The following is a 21858-nucleotide window of genomic DNA, read 5'->3' as shown; positions in this document are numbered from 1 at the left end:
TTTCAGCAAATACTACTGACGTATGTTTCAGCACCCACGTCTCATCCAAGAGTTTCTATGTTACATGCACGGCATCTTATTACAGTGCACATATTGTGTGAACCGAGAGGGTACATGAAATTCAATCTCTCTGCTATTGTGTAACACAGTGTTGTAAGAAAAAAAAAAAGAAAGAAAGAAATAAGAGGATGAGCTCTCCCTGATCCATACAATTAAGGGCAATCCATACAATTAACAATGTTTTTACTGTTCACAGAGTGTGTTTTGGGTGCATCACACTGTGTATTTGCAAGAAAGAGAGAGGTAAAGACAAAAAGAAAGAAATTGATTTGCTTAGCTTTGATCAGATAAACTGTGTTGGAGATGAGGCTAGAGACAGAAGACAGAACAATCTGTGTGTCTATGTGAAATTTTCCTTATGTGTGCATGTCTCTCTGTGGTATTTTGTTGTTTAAATCACTTTGACACTCACGCTGAAGTGTGCTCTGTTACTCTCTTTGGATTTAAATGAAACTTTTTTTAATAATTTAATTTAGTAAGCATCCATCACAGCCCACAATTGTGTTGTATTGAGTAGCTTGACTGAAAAAGACTTGAATCAAATTCCATTTACCATCTTCTTTCAGGTTGTTCTAACTGCTTATTTTATGCCTCTAAAAGCAGATGGAGTTTGCTTAGTTATCACATTGTCATACATAGGTATCATAATGAGTAGTACATTTAAAAAATGACCCACATTTGTCATAAAATTGTTTTTGTTGGCATTATTTATTTAGGCTCGATAGAATACAACAGTTGCCATTGTTTTATTTTATTATTCATTGATTTTCCTGTCCCACATGCGATTGGTTCCACTGTGTAAGAAGGGCGGGATAATGTTCTCCATTGGTTAACACCCAGGAGACTCTGTTTCTACTGGTTCAGTCACACGTCACTCATAGAATGCTCTGACTCTCTCTTCCTGTGTTACCGCCCTTGGGCTGAGTGAGAAATCAAGCGCTGAAGACATCGCATTCATTGGGAAGACTGGCATTATTTGGAGATCCCTTAGTTAGTTTCCATTAGCCTCAGGTAAGGAAACTAGTTGCTCGGGGGGTTTGGAATATGTATGTCGATTCAGTGAACGCCCTAACCGTACAGTTTTAGAAACTGTCACTGGCTTAGGTGCTGTGTAGCTGGCTGGTTTAGCTCAACGGCTAGCAACTTCAGTCAACTGCAAAGGCTCGTGCGCTAGCTGCAATATGTCATCGGGCTATTTCGCATGGTGTTACTGCATCCAACAAATGTAGCTAAGTTACGAAAGTTAGCATTCCATAAATCGTTTCTTCCTATCTTTTACTATTTCTTTGGTAATGTGTGGTACCTTTCGCTTGGTTATCATAGTCACCATTAACATGTTTACTGTCAGCGTGGTAATCATAAACATGTTAAGAGTTAGCTAGCGTCGTTCCTTAGCCTACTGTGTCCACAGGAGATGGATGAAACTATTTTAGTCAGGGCAGCTAGGTAACACCCTAAGGAACATACCATACTTGATTATTTAAAGATTTTTAAGATAATACATGTCGTTTAAATGACGTACTAACTATTATTTAATGATACGTCTGTTATATTTCTCGTTTTATTGTGCATGGTGTCGCTAATTGTTTGTGCAATGCAGGACTAATGTAATCTCAGCTGCCCATCCCTGTCAGCCAGACAATACATTTCACAAACAAGGCATCAATACTGTTTCTGTTTGTCTGTTTAAGACAAGAGTTTAGTGTTTTAAAGGACATACTTTAGGTGGGATGACTCACATCAGTCTGTAGGGTAATGGGAGAGGCTGAAGCTTACACAGCAGTACTCCTTGTTAGATAGGTGCAAGGTCACTGTCACTATCACACTCCTTGTTCTTGTGTGGAGCTTTTGTGAGAGGTTATGTGGTGTTCAGAAAAGGTAGTTTGACCAGCAGGGCTCAATGGTAAATGAAGGGTGTGGTCCCAATCTTAAGGACGACGTCTGCCTATGGAAGTGTGTTGTTTTTCTTCTTTTCCATTCTAAGCCTGAAGGCAGGTAGGCCTCTTGAGGCTTTGAAGCAGTTATTGTAAATAAGAGAAATGTAGCGGTGACTGCTGACATGGTATTTTTAGTGTTACTGCCTACGGTAGCACCTTCAGCAGATAAACAGGCTCCTCAAATAGTGTTTGTTTAACCTGCATACCTTTCACTTGAGAGTGAAACCTGACTGTGAGTGCTTGGTTTCACCCTCAGTGTAATGCAGCCAGTAGTGAATACTACCTTGTCATTTGTAGTAACAAAGGCGTGAAAGTGGCAGCCTCTCCTGAATCTGTATTATTCACACTGCAGCCCTTTGCAAGCCCTTGCTGAGCTGAAAGGCAGGGCACTCATTTGAAAACTGTTCTCATTATGTAATAATGGAGTGTGTGTGTGTCTGAAGTGTGCGGCTAGAACAGGGGAGTATACAAATCATGATGTGTGTTGGTTGGAGAAACAACCCACTTCCTGCCTGCCCCATGCCAAGTTTGTACAAGAGTTGGCGGGTCAGAAATTTTTGAGTGAATGAACAACATGTTGATTGTTTTTCTTTTTCTGACACATGGTGTAATTGACTGTTATTTTGAGATTAAAAGCCCAGTTGGTATGCACTGATAGACACCTAAACATCACTGTTTAACACGGTGTATTCTTCTGTATCTTCTTAAGGTTTTAACTTGTGTATTACGATAAGATCCTCTGTTGCTGTCTCTGTTTTCTTCCATCTGTTTTCTATCATTTCTGACACTCCCAGGCGGCTCAGGAGGCTGAACGCAGCAAGGATAAAGGGTGGAGAGAAAGAAGGGTAGAGAATAGAAAAGGAGGGGAGTAGGTAGGTGGGTGGAGGAAGTGCAGACTTCTGTCCCATGGGTAACAGAGCTGGGTCATTCTAACTATAGTCTGTTTTGTGGGCGGTGTTCTATAATAATGTAATAACAAGGCGATGCTTCCTGTTCATGTCTACGCTGCAACTTACTATTCCTCCTGCCTCGAAGATTTAGCCTAAAATAGCAAAGGGCAACCTGGATTGTAAAATGTGTACTTGATGGATACAAAGCATAAACCTGCTGCTAAGGCTTATGTAATACAAGCCAGATATTCCTGTGATGGGGTCTGATATCATAGCACAGACCTAACGCCCAAAATAATCTAACTATTGGTGCATGAACATCCTCTTTTGAAAGAAGCTCAGTATTTATTGACGTGCAACTTGTTCAGATACACCATTAAAACATTGTTAAGCTTTATTGGAGGTAGTGATTATCACAAAGACACAACAGATCTTTCATATGTTACTTCCCCCTTTTCTATCACTGAGTTTCTAAAATATGATGATCACTTATCTGGATAAAAGATACATATTCTTAGCTCTATCAGATGTGTAATTTCCTTTGTCTATCTTGTGACCTATTATTAGATTTCAACAGACAACATGAATTGTCTGCATTAAACATGATGTTTTAAACTATGTACAGTCTCAAGAATAGTTTTGGTCTCTTATGCACACACTCAGTTGATAGTTTTGTGTCAATTAAGGTGTAGTTAAGTTTAATAACTTTGCTCATACAGTCTTGCTTAAATGTTATGTTAACTAATTCTGAACATCAACCCTGACAATTTAACGCACATCAAGATATTTGTAGCCACGTCCCTGTGCAGGCCTCTATCATATGTTTATGTGTGCAACAGTAGCCTGAGTTTGCTGGTCAGTGTGGGAGGGCTTAAGGTGTGTGTAGAGTGCAGACAGGTTTGTGGTATTATTGGCTCTGAGCCATATGTTGTTGTCTTGAAGGATTAGCAGAGGGGAGAAGGAGAAAGGAATCAATCAGATTGGACTAATGGATCCTCTCAGTGTCTCCGCCTGGGCTTGAACCCACCCATTGCCATCATTATCCCTGTCTGCATGCTACATTACTCCTCTGTCTGCATGTACGCTAAAGTGCTGGGCCTCACCGTCTACAGCGGCTGTAGCTTCACATGTGTTAAAGTATATGTCAGTGAAGTGGAAAGTGTTTTTTAAAGAGTAGGATAATATGTTAAATGGTGTTAGTTTGAGCTGATCTTTCCATAAGAGCATTATGTGTGTGTGTGTGTGTGTGTGTGTGTGTGTGTGTGTGTGTGTGTGTGTGTGTGTGTGTGTGTGTGTGTGTGTGTGTGTGTGTGTGTGTGTGTGTGTGTGTGTGTGTGTGTGTGTGTGTGTGTGTGTGTGTGTGTGTGGGCGCTCTATGTGTGTGTCTTAACACTTATCCCAGGCCGGGGTCTCTGCTTTTTCCAGATCTTAGTCAGAAATGTAATCCCATCCGTTTGCCTTCTGCACATTTTGGGATTAATCCATGTAACTTAACCCAAATGATGACCCAAGTCATAAATCAAACTTCATTTTCAAGACTAATCTTTCCATATGCCCCACTGGCTAGCAGAGATTTAAATGTTTGGAAGTAAGTGAGAAGATTTAGGCCGGGGCATTTTGGCGCATACATCAAAGTCTTCATTTTCAAACGTGTTTCTAGACTCTGGAAACCTGGCAAGCTTTAAAGGAGTTCATACAGACATAATCTCATACTAGACCCTCCACATGTGTGTCCCTGGACATCTGAGTGTTGATTATGAAAAATGAACATAACACCCATTTAAAAAAAAAAAAGGCAACAAAGTTTTGTAATGACTTCATGAGAAACTAATCCCAGTGCTGTCCCGTTATCACAGCACATGAGATTGCTTTTGCAAGATGATGTGAAAAAGATTGCATATTTTGATTAATGGAATAATTTTAATCTCTGAGATGTAATATTGAAGCTAATGGTTCTCGAGTTTAGTGCTGTGATCTTATTTCTTCCCAAATGTTTTTACCTGACAGTAATTTTAAGGATTTTCTCATCTAAACCTGTCATGACAGTTTTACTTTTTATTTATCTGACTGATATTTTTGGCTGATATGGGCCTTTCAGAGATATATTGGTATCAGGTAATTATCTTTCCCGATAAGCACCTTTTATGAAATCTTTTTTCAAGAGAACAAATCGTGCAGCAAACAGAGCTTAAGGTGATTTAGATCACATCGTTTGTTCAGCAGGTCGCACTCCCAATCATTGTTTACAGTTCTCTCTGTGGCACATGCAGCAGATAATCACAGCTGAGGAGGCGGTTGTCCTCACCAGAATAGGTTCACAATGTTTAAAAATGTGACCTATACTTATATAAATGTTATTTGTTTAAGTAGCAGCCGTCTGGGTACCTTGTGCATGGTCATATTGGTGCAAAGACTGCAGACAATCCACATAGAAAAGCTTTGTTTTCATTCCAGATCAAACATTCTGTACATCAACCACTATATCAGTAATATGTGAATTGTTGTCCTCTAATAACTGTATTGCATCAGTCTCTATAAACCCTTATTGTTGGGCTCTATTATTACATCACAAATATCCATTTACCTTATTTCAACACCCTAGCTCTTAAGCAACATTAGCTTCACTTCTCTGCTGCTTGAATTGCTGATCTCCTTCTTCCCAGTTAGCTGTGTTAATAGGCTGCTTTAGCAATGCACTGGACAATACAGTCTTGACTCAGTTAGGATCTGATTGATCTTCTGTACAGTAGAACATTTGCTTGAGATTATTATTGTGGATCATTATATTCATACGCTTTGATTAAAGTCATCTGCGCTGACATTTGAGCACGGCTTCATCTGCTGGCACTCAGGCTTGCAAGTGCCCATCCATTACTGACATTATCCATTGAGAAATAAATGTGGGCAGCTGTAGTGCTGTAATAATGAAAGAGTTGAGGGGCATATTTGTCCAGCACAGAGGCTCAGGCTGAATGGTGGAGACGAGGAACTGAACAGTAAGAGAGACTCTTGAGGGAATTCCTCTGAACTGCAGCAATCACTCAGGCAGCTCCGGGGAAATGGCTCTAAATGTTTAAAGAATCCTTTCCTGAACCACAGAGCTGGAGCACAGGGTGTTTTTCCTGCTATCACTGAATTAAGAAAGGAGTTAGAGATTTCACATTTGACATGAATCAGTGAGACCAACGAGCTTTTCCTACAAGGAAGTGCTTGTGCTTTTTTGTGTTTACGCAAACAGCTTTGTCTTTCCTGCTTATTTTTGCCAATAGCGTGAGCAACCCATTTGGGAAAGAGTTTAAGCGTGTACAGTTAACTGTGTGTATGTGTGTGTGAGTGTGTGAGAGTGATTAGGACTAAAACCATCTGTGGAGTCCTGCAGGGAGTCTGGAAATCATGAGGTCATTTCGGTTTCGGACTGTGGCGTGGGAGAGGGAACTGAAGGCTGCAAGAAGCCTCATCATTTAGTTTGACAGGACGCACACTCGCGCCTCAACTCATTCACTTATCTGAGCTTTATTTAATCTTAACTGTTGTGTTATTTTCTTAAACAAATATTGAAAGCGTTTTCTTAAGTATTTCCTTCCACTTTTACGGTTTGCTTTATTTTCAGGCGCTTAGTTGACAGAAGAAAATAAATGCATAGCTACATTTTTATTCAGTTAGAAGAAGCTTTCTTTTTCCCATTAGGAGGGATTTTCTAATGTAGCACAAAGGTTGCGTTCACAAAGGGTTGTTCCTGATCCTCAAGGGAGCGGTCAGTGGATTTGTCCGAGCCTGAGAAAGTCCTTTTGTTCCAGCTGTGTGTGTGTTGCATCACTCTATGGCCTCATCATCAGACCCAGCTGTGATAGACCATTGTTTCACTGAGATAAAATAAACAATGTTTAGCTCAGTTTAGATATAATGACATTAAATTCTTTTAGTCAGCTAAATTAAACAGAACTTTAACCCCCATCATTAATGTTTATTTGTGTATCCTCATTTGTCTTCAGGTAGCCTCTCCCTGGTCTGGAGCCCCAGAAGAACCGTCGTGGCTGTGGTCTGCTGTTCAGTGTTGCGTAGCGAGCTTTAGTCGGCACCATGGCGTTGGCGTTCAAGAAGGACCTGGACAAGTACAAGGATCTCGACGAAGATGAAATCCTCAACAAACTGTCGGCGGAGGAGCTCAAACAGCTGGAGACGGCCCTCGAGGAGATGGACCCTGAGGTCAGAGCTCTGTGAATGTTGGAGGAGCTCCAGGGCTCTTTAGTGGGAGGGAGTTCCTGTGGAAAAGGGATTTATTGGGAAAAAGGCTTTATGCATTGTATGTACTCAAAAATACGAACGAAGACATGCCTCACAAAAATGACTCCTAGTTTTCCACGGTACCAGCAGCTTGATGCCTCTTCTCTTTCCTGAAATGCATTGAACTTCTCAAATTAAAATCCAAGAACCTCCCCATCCCCAGCCTGAATGGTTGGGGGAAACAATTTAAGAGAAGGAGTCTGAGTTGCAGTAACTCTGTCAGCAGGCTGCCAAGTGTTTGTGTGTTTATTAGTGAAAAGAGCTTCAGAGTATAATGAAACCCCTCAGGCGCCTGGGCGTGTTATTTAAATTCCAGCTAAACTGAGTGAGACGAATCACCCTACACAGTGACCCACAGGAAGGCACGCAGGAAACAGTCAGCAACAATGGGGAGATATGAAGTTGTTAATCTCATTCCATTAAATAGACTAAGTATAGTTTGGTTTCTTCACACAAAGAGCGCTTAGTTTCAATAGCTGCTGGCCAGACAAACTGTTCATGCATCCTCAGTTGCCTTCTTACTCACCTACAACCAAAGGTTCACTAGCGATTGCTATTTTTGGTGAGGTCTTTTCAGCCAGGAGGTTTTGATTGTCGGGCATCAAAGTAAAAGAGTCTGTAGTATGTTTACTTCCTGTTTTGAGGAAATTGTTACTCATGTCCTTTTCCCTGTGGGACTCTCAAACTCCCACTTCTGGCATTGTTGGCAGATATACGGACATTTGTGTGCAGAGCTGTATTTAACAAAAGTTTGTGGGTTTGTCAGAGTTTGGAGAAGACTGACAGCCTGTGTCTGTCCTGTACACAATTATAAACAATGCTTTTAGAGCAGAACAGTCTTCTAGTTAAATGTAATGCTATAATGATGTCATGTAATTAAAACTTTTAAAGAGGTGCTGACATCACAAGCTGGCATGAGACCGGAGTGGGCAGCAGGGCAGCCATACAATGAAACATTTCTTCTTGTATTTTCTGCTGCATGACATCAGTGGGGTTCAAGTAATATCATGATGGATATGGCATTCAGGTATATAAAGTGTAAAATACATGATTAATGTAATTAGTTAATGTTGATGTATTTTTTGGTCTCCTCTCAGAACGCTCTGCTCCCAGCCGGCTTACGTCAGAAGGACCAGACATCCAAGAAAGAAACAGGATCCTTCAACAGGGATGGCCTCCTCAAATACCTGGAGAAGGAAGCCATGGAGTACAAGGACAGAGAGGATATAGTGCCCTTCACTGGGGAGAGGAAAGGTGAGTGTGTTTGCCTACAACTGTACATAAAAGAGCACCGAACAGAGATTCACTATGACATGAATATTTTGCCAATATCCGATATGCCGATATTTTACAACTCATTTAGCCGATTACCAATACCTATATTTTTTTCCCGCACACCTAATTGCAGAGATCATCAACTCTCTTCTGTATTGGAATTAGCGTACAGTATAATGGTGATACTCTTATCACATTTGTTACAACGGTCGGGGTGACGGGTCTTGAGATGGTTAATCAAGTTTGTAGTGTTGAAAGACTTTGCCTTGGCTCCTCCTCACATCACCGAAGCTGAGCAGTCATTGCAAATAGCAGTTTTGATTTCTATTTCAGACACTTTGAAAAACTTCCACACCACGGACATTTTGGCTTCTAACTCTCTCATGCTGCAGGTAGACACACGTGACGTGACGTGAAGTATGCAGCAGCCCATTATTTTATCGGTTAATTATATCGGCGGATATCGGCGTGTTGGCCAATATCCGATAGTTCATTTTTAAGCCGATACCGATAACGTGCCGATAAAATCGTGCATCCCTAATATTTGCTACTCTGAAAATGAAAAAACAGCAACTCAAAGGATGAAAGGGTTTGGTGGACTTGATTTTATGAATGTTGTTTGTTTTTTTAACTTAAAAGGAACCTCAGATTTTATAGGTGAAGATTAACAAAGACGATGCTACAAAGGGTATCCCTTTGAGAAACAAAGAAATGAGGTCAAATATTATCTTAAAACTGATGTAAACAAACAAATTCAAGTAGTACTGTAGTGTGATGCTATCACATGTTAGTAATGTATTTCTCAAGGGATGAGTAACTGAGATGTGTCCACGTCTATATCAGCAGTACAGACACACAGCAGTAATTACCGCTCTGCTGTCTAGGCAGGTATTATTAATGCATGTCTGCTCTTATGCAACATACAGCCGTGAGGGGGAGGTGTGTTTGTACCAGGGGATAGGAGGCAGGCAGTGTCAAAGAGGACTAAACTTTAGGATATCATGTCTTCCATCTGTATGTTTATTCATGTTAGTTTGAAGATTTATTAAGATCTTTAACAGCAGTGGTTTCCAAACGTAGACCCGTCAGAGACGCTCAGCAAACAATATAAAATGCAAAAATGTACACCGTGCTTATTTGTTTAAATCATTTAAGAATTAACACATTATTTAACATATAAAATGCCACCTGTGAGTGTCTTCCACATACCCACCTTATAAACTGCTGTTTTAGAGATTCAATAAGCCTTAAATAGGTTTTTGCTTAGGACTCAGGCTGAGGTTTTTTGCTTAGACAAAGCTATGGAAATCACAGGAGGTCTATGGAGGTCATATTTGAATGGAAATGATGTCTCACATTTACATACGGTTTTTGTTTGGCCTTGCTCATTCATTAAAATGTTGATCAGCCAGTATCGTGGCTGCTCGCTCCAGTTTCAGTCCAGTTTTGTCTCTTGTCGTCTTTTGATTTTCCAGCATTTCTGTGTGGTTATATGTGATACTCACTCAGTTACATAATCAGGCTTTTTAGCAGGAAGCTGTCCCTGTAGAATTGGCAATGAAGGAGTGAAAAGACACAAGGCCTCAAATGTGGGCTGCATCATCAGCTCAACAGTCTGTGATATGATAGAGTTGTCTACCCAAAGGGGACTGAAGTTATCGGGGGGATTCTGGCACAACACAGCAGATATTGGTGACGAGAAATTTCTTACAAAAAGTGAAACAAACACTCACTGCTGATCCAGATGGGATTCATGTTGCAGTAAACACATAAATAAGCCTGTCTTTTTCAGAGAAACCAGTTTTGTTCAAACAGGTTTTAAGACAGGCTTCTGTTTATGCTCTTCTATAAGAGAGAAGATGATTAATGAGACAGCAAAACAGGAACAAACGTGTGAAGAGGAAATCATTTCTGGGTAGAAATTCTTGTCCGGTGGAATTCCTTTTGTTTGGATCTCCAGAGATCTGCACACTAGTCTCTCACTGGAGAGGAAACATAGAGCTGACATCTTCCCCCTGACCCTGCCCTGCCCTGGCCTGTTCGAAATTATACTCCCTCTGTGTGTGCATGCATGAGTGTGTGACAACATGGAAAACCCAAACCGCTATGGTGGTTCTGTGGAATGCAGCTGACTCGCTTCCCCTTGTTATACTCACCCCCTGCTGATAAATAATGTGGTCATGAGTGTGTGTGTGTGTGTCCTTTCAATAACACACGTAATGTCAGAGGAAAACAGCCGGCTTAGATGCCTCGGCAACAATTGCAGCCTTGTAACCATTTAAATGTTATTATAATGGGTTCTTCTTACGTGTCTAAAATCCATCTGTTTTTATTGTTCAGGGTTTGTAAGCATTATAAACGAACAAAAGTTCAGTTGTTTGGTGGTTGAAGTTTGTCATGTGCTAAAAAAGGAAGATGTGTCGTGAGATTTGCATATTATTTTGGTATGTGCACTGAGGTTTAAAATAGGCCAGTGGACTTGTTCATCGTGTGTCAGAGCAAAGGAATATTGTTTCACTAATTGGAGCATTAAGGCATGCTTCTATTGAGTCTTTTGTAGTGTGATAAACATCTAGTTTGTTGAGGTTACAGTGGAGGGCGAGGCTGCTGCACCTATGAGAACACACAGCTGCTCTGTACTGGAAACCTAATGTGTTCCGTTTTTCTCGTGAATGGGTTCACAGATGAAGAATCAGTCATTAAGTGGTCATGTGTGACAAAGAACCTGTACTGCAAGGACAATAAATCAGAACAATTAATGGTTAAGAGAGTTAATTTTAGTTGTTTATTCTGGTTGTTTATTACATATAATTTGGGCTCATTTCCAACTTTACTCTATCAAGTCAATTGCTTTAATCTGGTAATGCGGTAACAAACCCCCAGGCTAAGCCAACCCCTTGTGGAAGAGGTTAATGCCAACAATTAGGCTAGTTGTACAACAACAGCTTAGAGACCAATTTCAATTCAGTGTCTGGATTAAACTGACCTATCCCACTAAGTGTAGTCAGATGTGAATACTTAAGCTGAGGATTTAGGGATAATAATTGTAGTTTTTTCGGATCACTTTCTGTTTCAGCTTTACAAACTTTGGTTTTGCAGATCTGGCTAAATTGCTTGCTTGTTTGTCGCCTAATTATATCTTAGTCTAATTTAATTGATGCTCAAAATATTTACTTCTGATTTTGTTGTTGTGATGTCACTGTGTTCCCAGACCTTAATGTGCTGTGATCTAAAACCGTAAAGGATGATTTCCAAAACTACAAAATAATGCGCAACTTAAATTTAGCTGGATGTTTTGTTGTGTTCTGTTACCTAAACTTTACAGTACAGCTTTTAGCTAAATGCTACCTGCACAGCACCAGAATGATGTGTAATGTGTCGAAGTTTTTGCATCAGACAAATAGCAGTGATGAATGACACTCCGGCTTCACTGCCATCATGACTGTCAAAAAAAAAAACACAAACTCAGCATTTACTTTATCTGTCCGATACTCCAGATGCTCCCATTACTCCTGCGACCTTTGTATTTTCACCTCAGCATTTGCGCAATGTTCTACTCCAATGTGTATTCCTTATTTAGTCTGTAATTTATGGATCATACAGACTGCAGAGCTCTGGGGCTGTCAGTCTCTTGGCTCTGTCTGGTTTCTGGGTCGCTCCAGAGGGACTGGCACAGGATGCAGCCTGATGACTGTATTTACTGTTTACTAGTTCTCAGGAAGTGCCAGACTGAGCAATTTGACTGGCATGACTGACTCAGGAGGAGGGAAAGAGGGGAGGGTCTGCTCTTGGGGTGTTTTTGTTCAAGGAGACAGGCGTACAGAAAAGGCACCCACTGCATGGTCTCCCCGTCCAGTGCAAGTGTTTGTAATGCTCCAGCAGTGCAGTTTAGATTAGATCCCAGTCATTGTTCCATGACTTCCTTTCGCTCTTTCCGTTGCTTCACACGTTACCATGGCAATACCATAGTTGTCCGACACTCTCGGATGGACTGAGTTCAGCTCAGAGAATGCTGTGTAAAATAGCAGGAGGCCCAGCAGACATGTTTAAACAGCACATTTCTGTTGTTAAGACCTTAATTCCTTCTCAGAAACATTTGCCGAAAGAAGAACGTTCAGTCACAGTGGATATTGTTAGAAACAAATGCAGTAAATACGAAAGTGAAAATAAGAATCGACTCGATCTGTGCGCTGCAAGAAAGCATGAAACATCTAATCAGTTTAAGTAATCAAGCCAAGAAACACACCATGTGGTATCTTGCAGAAATTCAGAGATTAAAGCTCAGGAGCAGAGGAGAGTGTTGATCATTTCAAGTACCTGCTGTGAAGTGCTCTGTTTGTTTTCAGAAAACAAAAGTAAAAATGTGTAGCGATTTAAAAATATACTTCCAACTGAGGTTGTTGTTAATTCAAAACCTATTTGTGCATATTAATTATACTGTGGTTAAATCTGGGAATGTGTCCATCTGCTAGTAAACAGACTCAGAGCAGCGCTTGGCACTCGAGCAATCTTATGACTGTGGCACACGGGAAGGGTGCAGGAATAGCTGTAGGAGAATAATGAGGCACATTAACCAACAGTTGAGCCTTTTTTACTGAAATAGGAGGTTGTGTAACATCTCATAAAACCTTCTCCAGGCCTGTGTGTACCTGTTTCATCTGTGTTCATGTTAAAGTAATTTATTGCCTGCCCGTTTTTATGAAGGCTGAATAATCTCCTTTGAGTTGAGGATCTGAATGAAATTCCTCTCTCCTTTCCTCACCCTCCTTTCCCTCTGTCTCCATAGGTAAAGCGTTTGTTCCTAAGCAGAAGCCGATAGAAACACACCAGGAAGAAGTCACAAAACTTGATCCAGAATTAGAGGAAGCCCTGTCCAGCGCCACAGATACAGAACTGTGTGATCTAGCAGGTAAGAATGAATAAAAACCTCTGAGAAAGCTAAGAAGTCGTTGTTTAAATCAGAACTTTTATGTTGGGGATCTTTGTGTGCTGTACAGTGTTGTAGCTGTGAGACTCTTTCTTTCTGTCTCTGCTGGGACCGTCAAACACAGGCTCCTTTCTCTCCAAGGCGCTGTCCTTTACAGTGTGTGATGATGTGGGAATTAAAGGGCTCACTGGGCATAATAACCTTCCTGCTATGGCCTCTAGATTTGATTACCTGTCATTTAATTACAGCTGTATTTTTGCACACTTCAGAACACACATGTACGCACTGATTCCTCCCTACAGTCACTGAGTCTATGCTCTGCTTTTGTTTTGCAGCAATCCTGGGTGTTCACACACTAGTCACCAGTACTCAGACATATGATGGGACTGGGAGTAAATCGGGTTACAACAGTAAGTGCTGTCATAGGATTAACCCTTTAAGTCAAAGGACCTAAAAGGATGAAAATTCTGACCTCTGCCTGTGTTTGTCTAGATGTGATCAAAGGGGAGAAGATGAACCCCGTGTTTGATGAGCCTCCAAATCCCACTAATGTAGAAGACACCCTGCAGAGGATAAAAAGCAACGACAGCTCCCTAACAGAGGTCAACCTCAACAACATTAAGGTACACAGAAACACAAGCTTTCACAGCGTGCATGTCTGTGATTGTGTATTCCTGGACTTAAAGGAGTGTCTTTGTTGGTTTTTCAGAACATTCCCATTCCCACGCTGAAGGACTTGGCCAAAGCCATGGAGAAGAACACGCACGTCAAGAAGTTCAGCCTGGCAGCAACACGGAGTAATGACCCGATTGCTGTGGTGAGACAGAGTGGCTTGTGGGCTCTTTAATGGCTTTGTTCACACCTGACAACCCCTTATTTAATGTCTTGCTTTATTTCCTCCTTGTGCCTTTTCCTCTTCCCAGGCGTTCGGCGACATGCTGCGGGAGAACAAGACGTTGCAAGGTTTGAACTTGGAGTCCAACTTCATCACCGGGGCAGGGGTGCAGGCTTTGATTGACGCGCTGCGAGACAATGACACACTCACAGAGATAAAGATAGATAACCAGGTACCACATGCTTTGTGACACACACACGCACATATACACACATTCAACAAGTAACAACCTCTGGGGGTGAAAGTGAGGCCAATGCAGAAGTGCCAAAAAACTGCAGTTCCTTGAATGGCCACTTGAGGCTAGCTACGAAAGTGAGTCAATTAAGCAATATGACACTCGAGGTTGTGATGTTGTACTGGATATCATCACGGCTGTGATATTGTGGAGTGTGATATTGTTTTTAAACAATAGGTATAACAGCGGTAAATAGAAGTTATGTTCTACAACTGAAAGTGAACTATTGTTGCTAAGCAACCCAAACATTCTACTTCACTCAGTTTATCATCAACCAGTGAAATAAGAGTCTTCTGTGTGATTCAGAGGTACCAGCCTGATCAATGTAATACACAGTCTGCTGTAATGTTAATTAACAGTATTCAGAGCACCTGGCTGAGGTGTAGTGATAGTGAAAAGTCCCAGTGATGTTGTTCTCTGTATCACCAATCATGGAATGCCTCTTGTCCAATCAGATTACTTGGTAGGAACGAACTGTTGTGTAATCCCCATTAGAGCTCATATTAAAATACACAACTTTACAGCAGAAATAAATAAATAGTCTCTAATAATTTTCCAAATCATGAAAATTCTACTGGTGTTTAATTCATACACATGCTACCTACTTTAAATTTTGTTAAGTTATGTTAAGTTACTTAAAGTTATACATAAATAAGGGCTTGGCTGCTTTGAGTGAGGCTAGCAAACAGCAGACAGCTAGCTTTACCTCATATCACTGAACTTGACCTCTTCAATATCCAACCTCTTGTCCAAATATGGTCACCAAGTCTTCAAAATAGTAGTCTACAAACTAATGGGTGACATCACATTGGCTACACTTCTTACATAAGGTTTATGACATACACACACAAGGATCTGAAATGATCAGATGCGTCATAGTTTATAAGAAAGTCCACAAACATTCTTTAAAGTTAGAGACAAAAAAGAGTAATATTCTGTTTCTCCTGTTTGACCTGTGGTTTTGCTGGCTGTCATCATTCAGGGTCACTGTAGGTGATTAAAAGACACTTACTGAGGAAGTTTTGCACTCTTGTAAATAAAGTGGTTTCACGCAGCCTTAAAATTGTAAAAAATGTTTGTGCTAAGCAGCGTGCGGCTGAAGAAAATGCCAACCAACACAAACCACTGCCTGAAGGAAACCTAAAAGACCAGTTGAGCCTTTCTGCTATAAACTGAAGTGAAGCTGTGACTGTGATGTTCACATCTTGACCTCTCTATGTTTGTGTGTGTTTCAGAGGCAGCAGCTGGGCACCACCATAGAGATGGAGATAGCTAAAATGTTGGAAGAGAACAACAGAATAGTGAAGTTCGGCTACCACTTCACCCAACAAGGACCTCGCTCCCGAGCTGCTGCAGCCATCACCAAGAACAACGACCTGGGTATGACACACACACACACACACACACACACACACACAAACATAGGTTAGGTGACTTTTTGCTCATCACATTACTTTCCAGCTGGTATCTCCCTTTTTATGAGTGAGTCATGACAACATCTCCGCAGCTCATCTGCTTTTTAAGTATGACTATTTCCATAAGACGCAAGTCCGCAGTGACGACCTCTCCTCTCTTGTAGCTCTTCATCCTGTCAGAGTGGCGGTAGCACAGGTGTGATGCATGGGTGTGACTATGAGTGTGTCAGTGCATCAGAGTGTTTGACTGGAGCATTCATTGCATTAACAGTGTGGAGGTTGACACTGTGTTTGAGGGATGACATCTCACTTCCTGTTTTCTCGACACGCTGACACATGCTGTTGAAATAGTTCTAAACTTTTAACACGTAGCTCATAATGCCTCACGTTGTGTTTTCATGTTAAACTAACAGGCCTGTGCAGGTTGAAGGTTGTGCAGCATGTTTGCAGTCAATGGAGTGATTCTGGGGGAGAAAAAAAATCCTGCTTTTGTCTGGTTTTCATTCCACTTTTCCTCTCTAGTCCGCAGGAAGCGAGTGGAAGGAGACCAGTAGGGGCGGATCCCGACCCGCCTCCCAGCCAATCCTGTCGTTTCATCTCACCGTCGTGTGGAATAATTTCAGCCAATGCCCTGGTCTCATCTCACTGTGTGGAAACTTTAGTCTTGTGCCAAACTGTGGGGCAAGGCGCGCTCAACCAGAACATACATCTGAGAAGAAGGGAAATAACTGGAATTGCCCCCTCCCATTCACATGTTTATACTTATGTTTATTATTATTTTGTTGTTGTCATTGAAGGTGTAAATCTGATTAGTTTTTAGTCATTTAATTTCAGCTGCTCCTTTTTTGAGCCTTTATATGATCTGTCCAGACTTTTTACCTGCTTTTTTTCCTTTTATACCATGCTATAAACATGAACATTACCAAGTAACACGAACAACAACAACTAGCATAAAGACTCTCCAGCACCCTCTAGCATGATAGTTTGCTGTTGAGGCCTAAAGCTTCCTGATGAATTCCTGTATTGAACCAGTAGAGCCGAATCAGAAAGTGAGGCTAGTCTGTTAGCTCACGGCTAATGCATACAGAACGGTTATCTCAGCCCAGCAATGCCTGCAAACCTTGTCTGAAGATATCATAAGGTACGATAAGTGTCCATGTAGTAACATCTGAGTCTGTTTGTTCCATCTGCACGATGCTTTGCAGGTGTTGTTTATTGGAGTTGCCTTGTGAAGCCAGCTCGTCCGTCTCCTGCTGGTGTTTTAACGGTTAAGTTTGTGCTGACCTCATGCTGCAGTCAGCCTAGGAACAGATGCTGGCTCACGCCCTTATATAAATCTAATACTGTTATATCAATGCATAATGGTTTGTATCACTTTAGTGTTTTTATTCTAACTAGATATCTTGTTTTCATAAGGTTCACATTCTCATGTTGGTTATTCTGATCACTTATATCCCTTAACAGGAAATGATAACAAGGTTTAAAGTTAAAGCGGTGTTATGCTGTTAAAGGAGCCGGATATTAACCCCAGTCTAGGCTGAAGAGGCTTTGACATGCTCCAATAAATGATGTTGTAAATGTCTGTTTAACACACTGGGTTTCTCTGATGCTTAACCATGCCAAAGACTAACACATGCAGTGCTTAGAGTCTGTTTGAACTTGGCTGCTGGTTCAGGTTTTTTTGGGGTCTGTGGGTTAAGAACTATGTAGTATCTAGACCTTTTTTTTAACACCACTTCATGCCATTACATTTTTTCCTTCTTTTTGTGGGCTATTTTTAATAAAACCTTCAGCAAGTACTTGAGTAAGATGTGTGATGTTAGTTGGCAAACAGCATGTGTGAAGCTTCTCAGGTTGTGACTACTTGTGAAATGTTTCTCTGAAGTTCGTCTCCCAGATAGAAAGTCTTGTACAGATCCTAAATTTAACTTTTCTCACTCCCTCACACACACTTCCACTTTCAGCAGTAGCAGGTCATTCATTATGTAACAGAAGACAACATGCTGTGTGTGCCTCTAAAGGAACTTCCATGGTACACTAACCTGCTTGAGATGGGTATAACAGGACTAACAGGAGTTACTTGTATATACTGTTTATGTGTAATAGGAACAATATGCTGGCATGAAGTCATCACTTGTGAACGTCATGTTTCTGTCGACCAAATACGCTCAACAGCCTCACATTCCTGGAACTCGAGCGGCTCGGCTCGGTTCATTACTTTGGCTTTTATATCTGTGTTCTTCTTCCATGATCATATCTGCTAGCATTTCCTCTTGGACCTTTATTTTTTTAACATTACTGTGCTTTGTTGTTGGTGGACAGCTGAAGCAGAAAACTCTTTCTTTGCTCGGGCTTGTTAAGAATATTCTGTGATTTATAATACTGTATGTATATTATTGTAAATGCCATCTCAAATTCAAAGTGCACACACACACACACACTTATATGTGTGTATTCACATAATTCTGCACAACTCATTGCTGAGATGTTTTGTACCTTAAATCAATCTACAGGACTATGCTCAAAATATGGATTATGTACTATTATAAAATAAGACTGGTAAAACGCACTGCTGAATATAAGACATCCTCAACAATAAATGTTTTTACAAATGCTCTCTTTGTTTACCTTGCATTGTGTCTTATTTTACATTATCCCTAATATGTATTAAAACAGTTTCTCTCCTCTCCAGCCCTCTCAAACCGCTATTTCGGAGGTAAAAAATGAAACTTGCAAAGTTAATTAGATTGTCTGCGTATTCATAAATTTGCGTCCCATCTTGACCATGATTTACTAAGAAAATTATGATATTGTTGTATTAAGCTTACTTCTAATTATTAAAACTTAGGGGGAACAAACATGATGGGGAAAGAAAGGGAATGATGAAAGATGCACGCAGATCACGAAGCATTGCGACCAAGTACTGAAGTTCAAATTCAAGTTTGATGAACCCCAACCATCGACTATTTGTTTGCATCAATTTTCAACATAAGCCTACGTTTATTCAGCCATGCTAGCTGCTGCAGTGTTGCTCCAACTTAACATGCAATATGCTAACAATGATAATTTTGCCTTGAGCTGAACACTAACATGCAGCACCCACAATGACATGCTGATGTACAGTATGAATACAATAAAAAGTATTGACCCAATTTCCCCTCTCCACCACTTTACTCTCAAACTGGTAAATAATTACATTTTGGTCATGACTTACTGAAAAAAAAAAGATATTAAGTCTTAAGCATATTTTTAAAATATCAAATTCTGGAAATAAATGACTGAAAAAGGCACAAAGTATACACAAGGATCAAGAAGTATTGAAACGAAGTGATGGTCAAGTTTCCAATTCAAGTTTGATGAACATCAACCTCAACTTCTGTCGACTATTTGTTTCCGTACATTTTTACTAAAAGCCTATATTTGTTCTGCTTGAAATGCTAGCTGCTAATTTGCTCTGTGTTACCACAAGCTAAATGCTAACATGCAACATGCTAAGAATGACAGTGTTGCTCTGAGCTAAATGCTAACATGCAGCACGCTAACATTGACATGCTGATTTATATGTACACTTTTTTAGTATTGTTTAGCGTCCCAGTTTAGCTTGCTAGAATTCTCTAATTAGCACTAAACACAAAGTAAAGCTGCGGATGTTGGTAATGTCATTAGCAAATATTTGTTCATAAAGCAAAGTAGTGAAGAAATCAGAAGTTTGTGCTGACGGTGTTGCTAAAAGAAAAGTCCAAATCAGCAGGCTCAAGCATTTGGGTACCATGAGTGTTCAACATTTCATGAAGTCTACTGAGGTCACTAAAAACCCACCTTATGATGCTTCCAAGGGAAAGTCAGTGGGTTGAACATTGCTAATATGATTTAGCATTGATACTCTGAGGACCATGAATGTCTGTACAAGAAACTGAGATATTTCGACCTGGGCCAACTTGATAGACTAAATAACTTACAGACAAACAGCCCAAGCTAATCAGCTAGCATTGGTAACTGGACTGTACTTATATAGCGCTTTTCTAGTCTTCAGACCGCTCAAAGCTGCTTTTACACTACATGTCACATTCACACATTCACACACCCATTCACACACTGATGGGAATGACATAAGTGCCAATTTCCAATCAGGATCCATGCATTCATTCCCGATGGCTATGCCACCGGGAGAAATTTGGAGTTCAGTGTCTTGACCAAGGACACTTAGACATGTGACTGTAGCAGTCAGAGATCGCATCCCCAACCTTATGATTGAGAGATGACCGACTCTACCACTGAGCCACAGCCGCATTGGTAACAAACTGCTAAGTACTTAAGCAAGTAGAGCACTTAGTAAGTAGAGCAGATATAAAGCTGGTTGTGGCCAAACCTCGAGTTCAAACATTCAATTTCAAACATTATTCTTCATGAGTGAAAGACAGGCCTTTTGGTTTGGGCGGTGCTCTCGTCTTCGTATGAACCCTCTAATCAGATCCAGTTTTCAGATTGTTTGCACATGACTGAGAGATGATGTAATGCATATGACTCCACCGCTCCGGGCTTCCTGTGCCAGAGTGCTGCGGTGAGCTGCTGTCAGAGAAAAGTCTGCACCGCTGGCAGTCAGCTCTGGTTTGAGGGGGGTTGTGTGTGCGTGTGTGTGTGTGTGTGTGTGTGTGTGAGAGAGAGTGAGTGACTCAAGTGTTTCAACTCTATGAAAATAAAGGCAACAAGAACAGCAGATTTTTGTCATGTCTGTTAATCATACCAGAAGGCATCATTTCAAAGGAAAAGTCCAAACCTAGAATCAGACACTGAGAGTAAAATATACAGTTGTGAGATTATGTAAGTGCATTACAACTCTTCTCTGAGACCACAAGTATTATTAAGCACTGCTCCTCCGCATGTGGGAAAATAGACTGTAACTAACAGCTTCTAGTCCGTGTTAGAGAGCAGAAATAGGATGTTATATTAACTAAAAAAGGAGTCTGTGGCAAAAATGGATAACCTGAGACCTATGTTGACTGTATGAGCCAAAGATATTACAAACTTTAGAGAACTTGCAGATGATATTTCATTTATTTATTTATAAGTACGACAAACATGAATCAACATTCCTGCCAGCGTTAGCCAGCGTTAGCCAGCGTTAGCCAGCGTTAGCCAGCGTTAGCCAGCGTTAGCCAGCGTTAGCCAGCGTTAGCCAGCGTTAGCCAGCGTTAGCCTATTTTCATCATCAAACAGAAAAGCCTGTTGAAGCTAAGGCACTAGTTTGTAATAAAAAATCCTGCTTGTCCTTCAGTTAGAAAGTTTTAAGGTGAATAATATTCTCTTTGGCATGGGCGGTCAGATTAGCTGTGATATTAATTCAGCTGGTGGTCAGGAGGTTGGATTAGGTGTAGCCCAGGCAGAGATGCTGACAAGGATTAAACATCACTGCACTGGACCGACTCCAACTCCAGACTCGACTTGCCCTCACATGCTCTGCAGTGACACCAAAAGGCTGCAGATGTTGCACATTTTCAGACTCTTGTCTTCTCATTCTCTAAGAAAATGAGTCTGACATATACCACACTTTGAATCACAGTGGTGTCATATCAGTGTATTTTCTTTAGGCCCAAACACAGCCTCTCTGCCCTTCTTTCTCAGCTTCTGCTGGTATGCTCACCTGTAGTCTTACACTTTATTTTCCATCAAAGTAAACCCTGCCAGCTCTGAACAAAGCGCCCAGCAGTCCCTCTCTATCGTGACCTCATGTGCTTGGTAAACAAAGGCTCACAGATTATGAGGGAGAGGAAAGAATAGAGAGCACTGTGCTGTGTTCACAAAGAGCCAAACTAAAGGTGTGAGTCACTGAATAGAGTACTATACCACTTGTATTGTGCGTATTTTTAGAGGAAAGCAGGTGAAACCAGTAAAGTGAGAAGTGAGCAACACCTGTGAGAGTGTATTTGATCTGATCGTAAG

At 40.9% G+C, this 21858-nt stretch overlaps 1 protein-coding gene across 1 annotated transcript; it reads left to right on the top strand.

Annotated features, from left to right (window-relative positions):
- The first annotated feature begins 984 nt into the window (after nucleotides 1-984).
- On the top strand, nucleotides 985-18533 carry tmod2 (tropomodulin 2). Its single transcript, XM_069662450.1, has 10 exons — nucleotides 985-1071; nucleotides 6880-7093; nucleotides 8269-8425; nucleotides 13233-13355; nucleotides 13709-13783; nucleotides 13866-13996; nucleotides 14083-14190; nucleotides 14297-14440; nucleotides 15739-15883; nucleotides 16441-18533. Exons 2-10 carry the CDS (start codon nucleotides 6968-6970, stop codon nucleotides 16470-16472), a joined length of 1041 nt encoding a protein of 346 aa, XP_069518551.1. The 5' UTR covers nucleotides 985-1071; nucleotides 6880-6967; the 3' UTR covers nucleotides 16473-18533.
- Nucleotides 18534-21858: the final 3325 nt, after the last annotated feature.

Source organism: Semicossyphus pulcher, unplaced genomic scaffold (genome assembly GCF_022749685.1).
Source record: "Semicossyphus pulcher isolate SPU_LCO1_2020_fin unplaced genomic scaffold, fSemPul1.0.p SCAF_1, whole genome shotgun sequence".
Lineage (NCBI taxonomy): Eukaryota > Metazoa > Chordata > Actinopteri > Labriformes > Labridae > Semicossyphus > Semicossyphus pulcher.
This window is presented reverse-complemented; position numbering and strand designations above follow the sequence as displayed.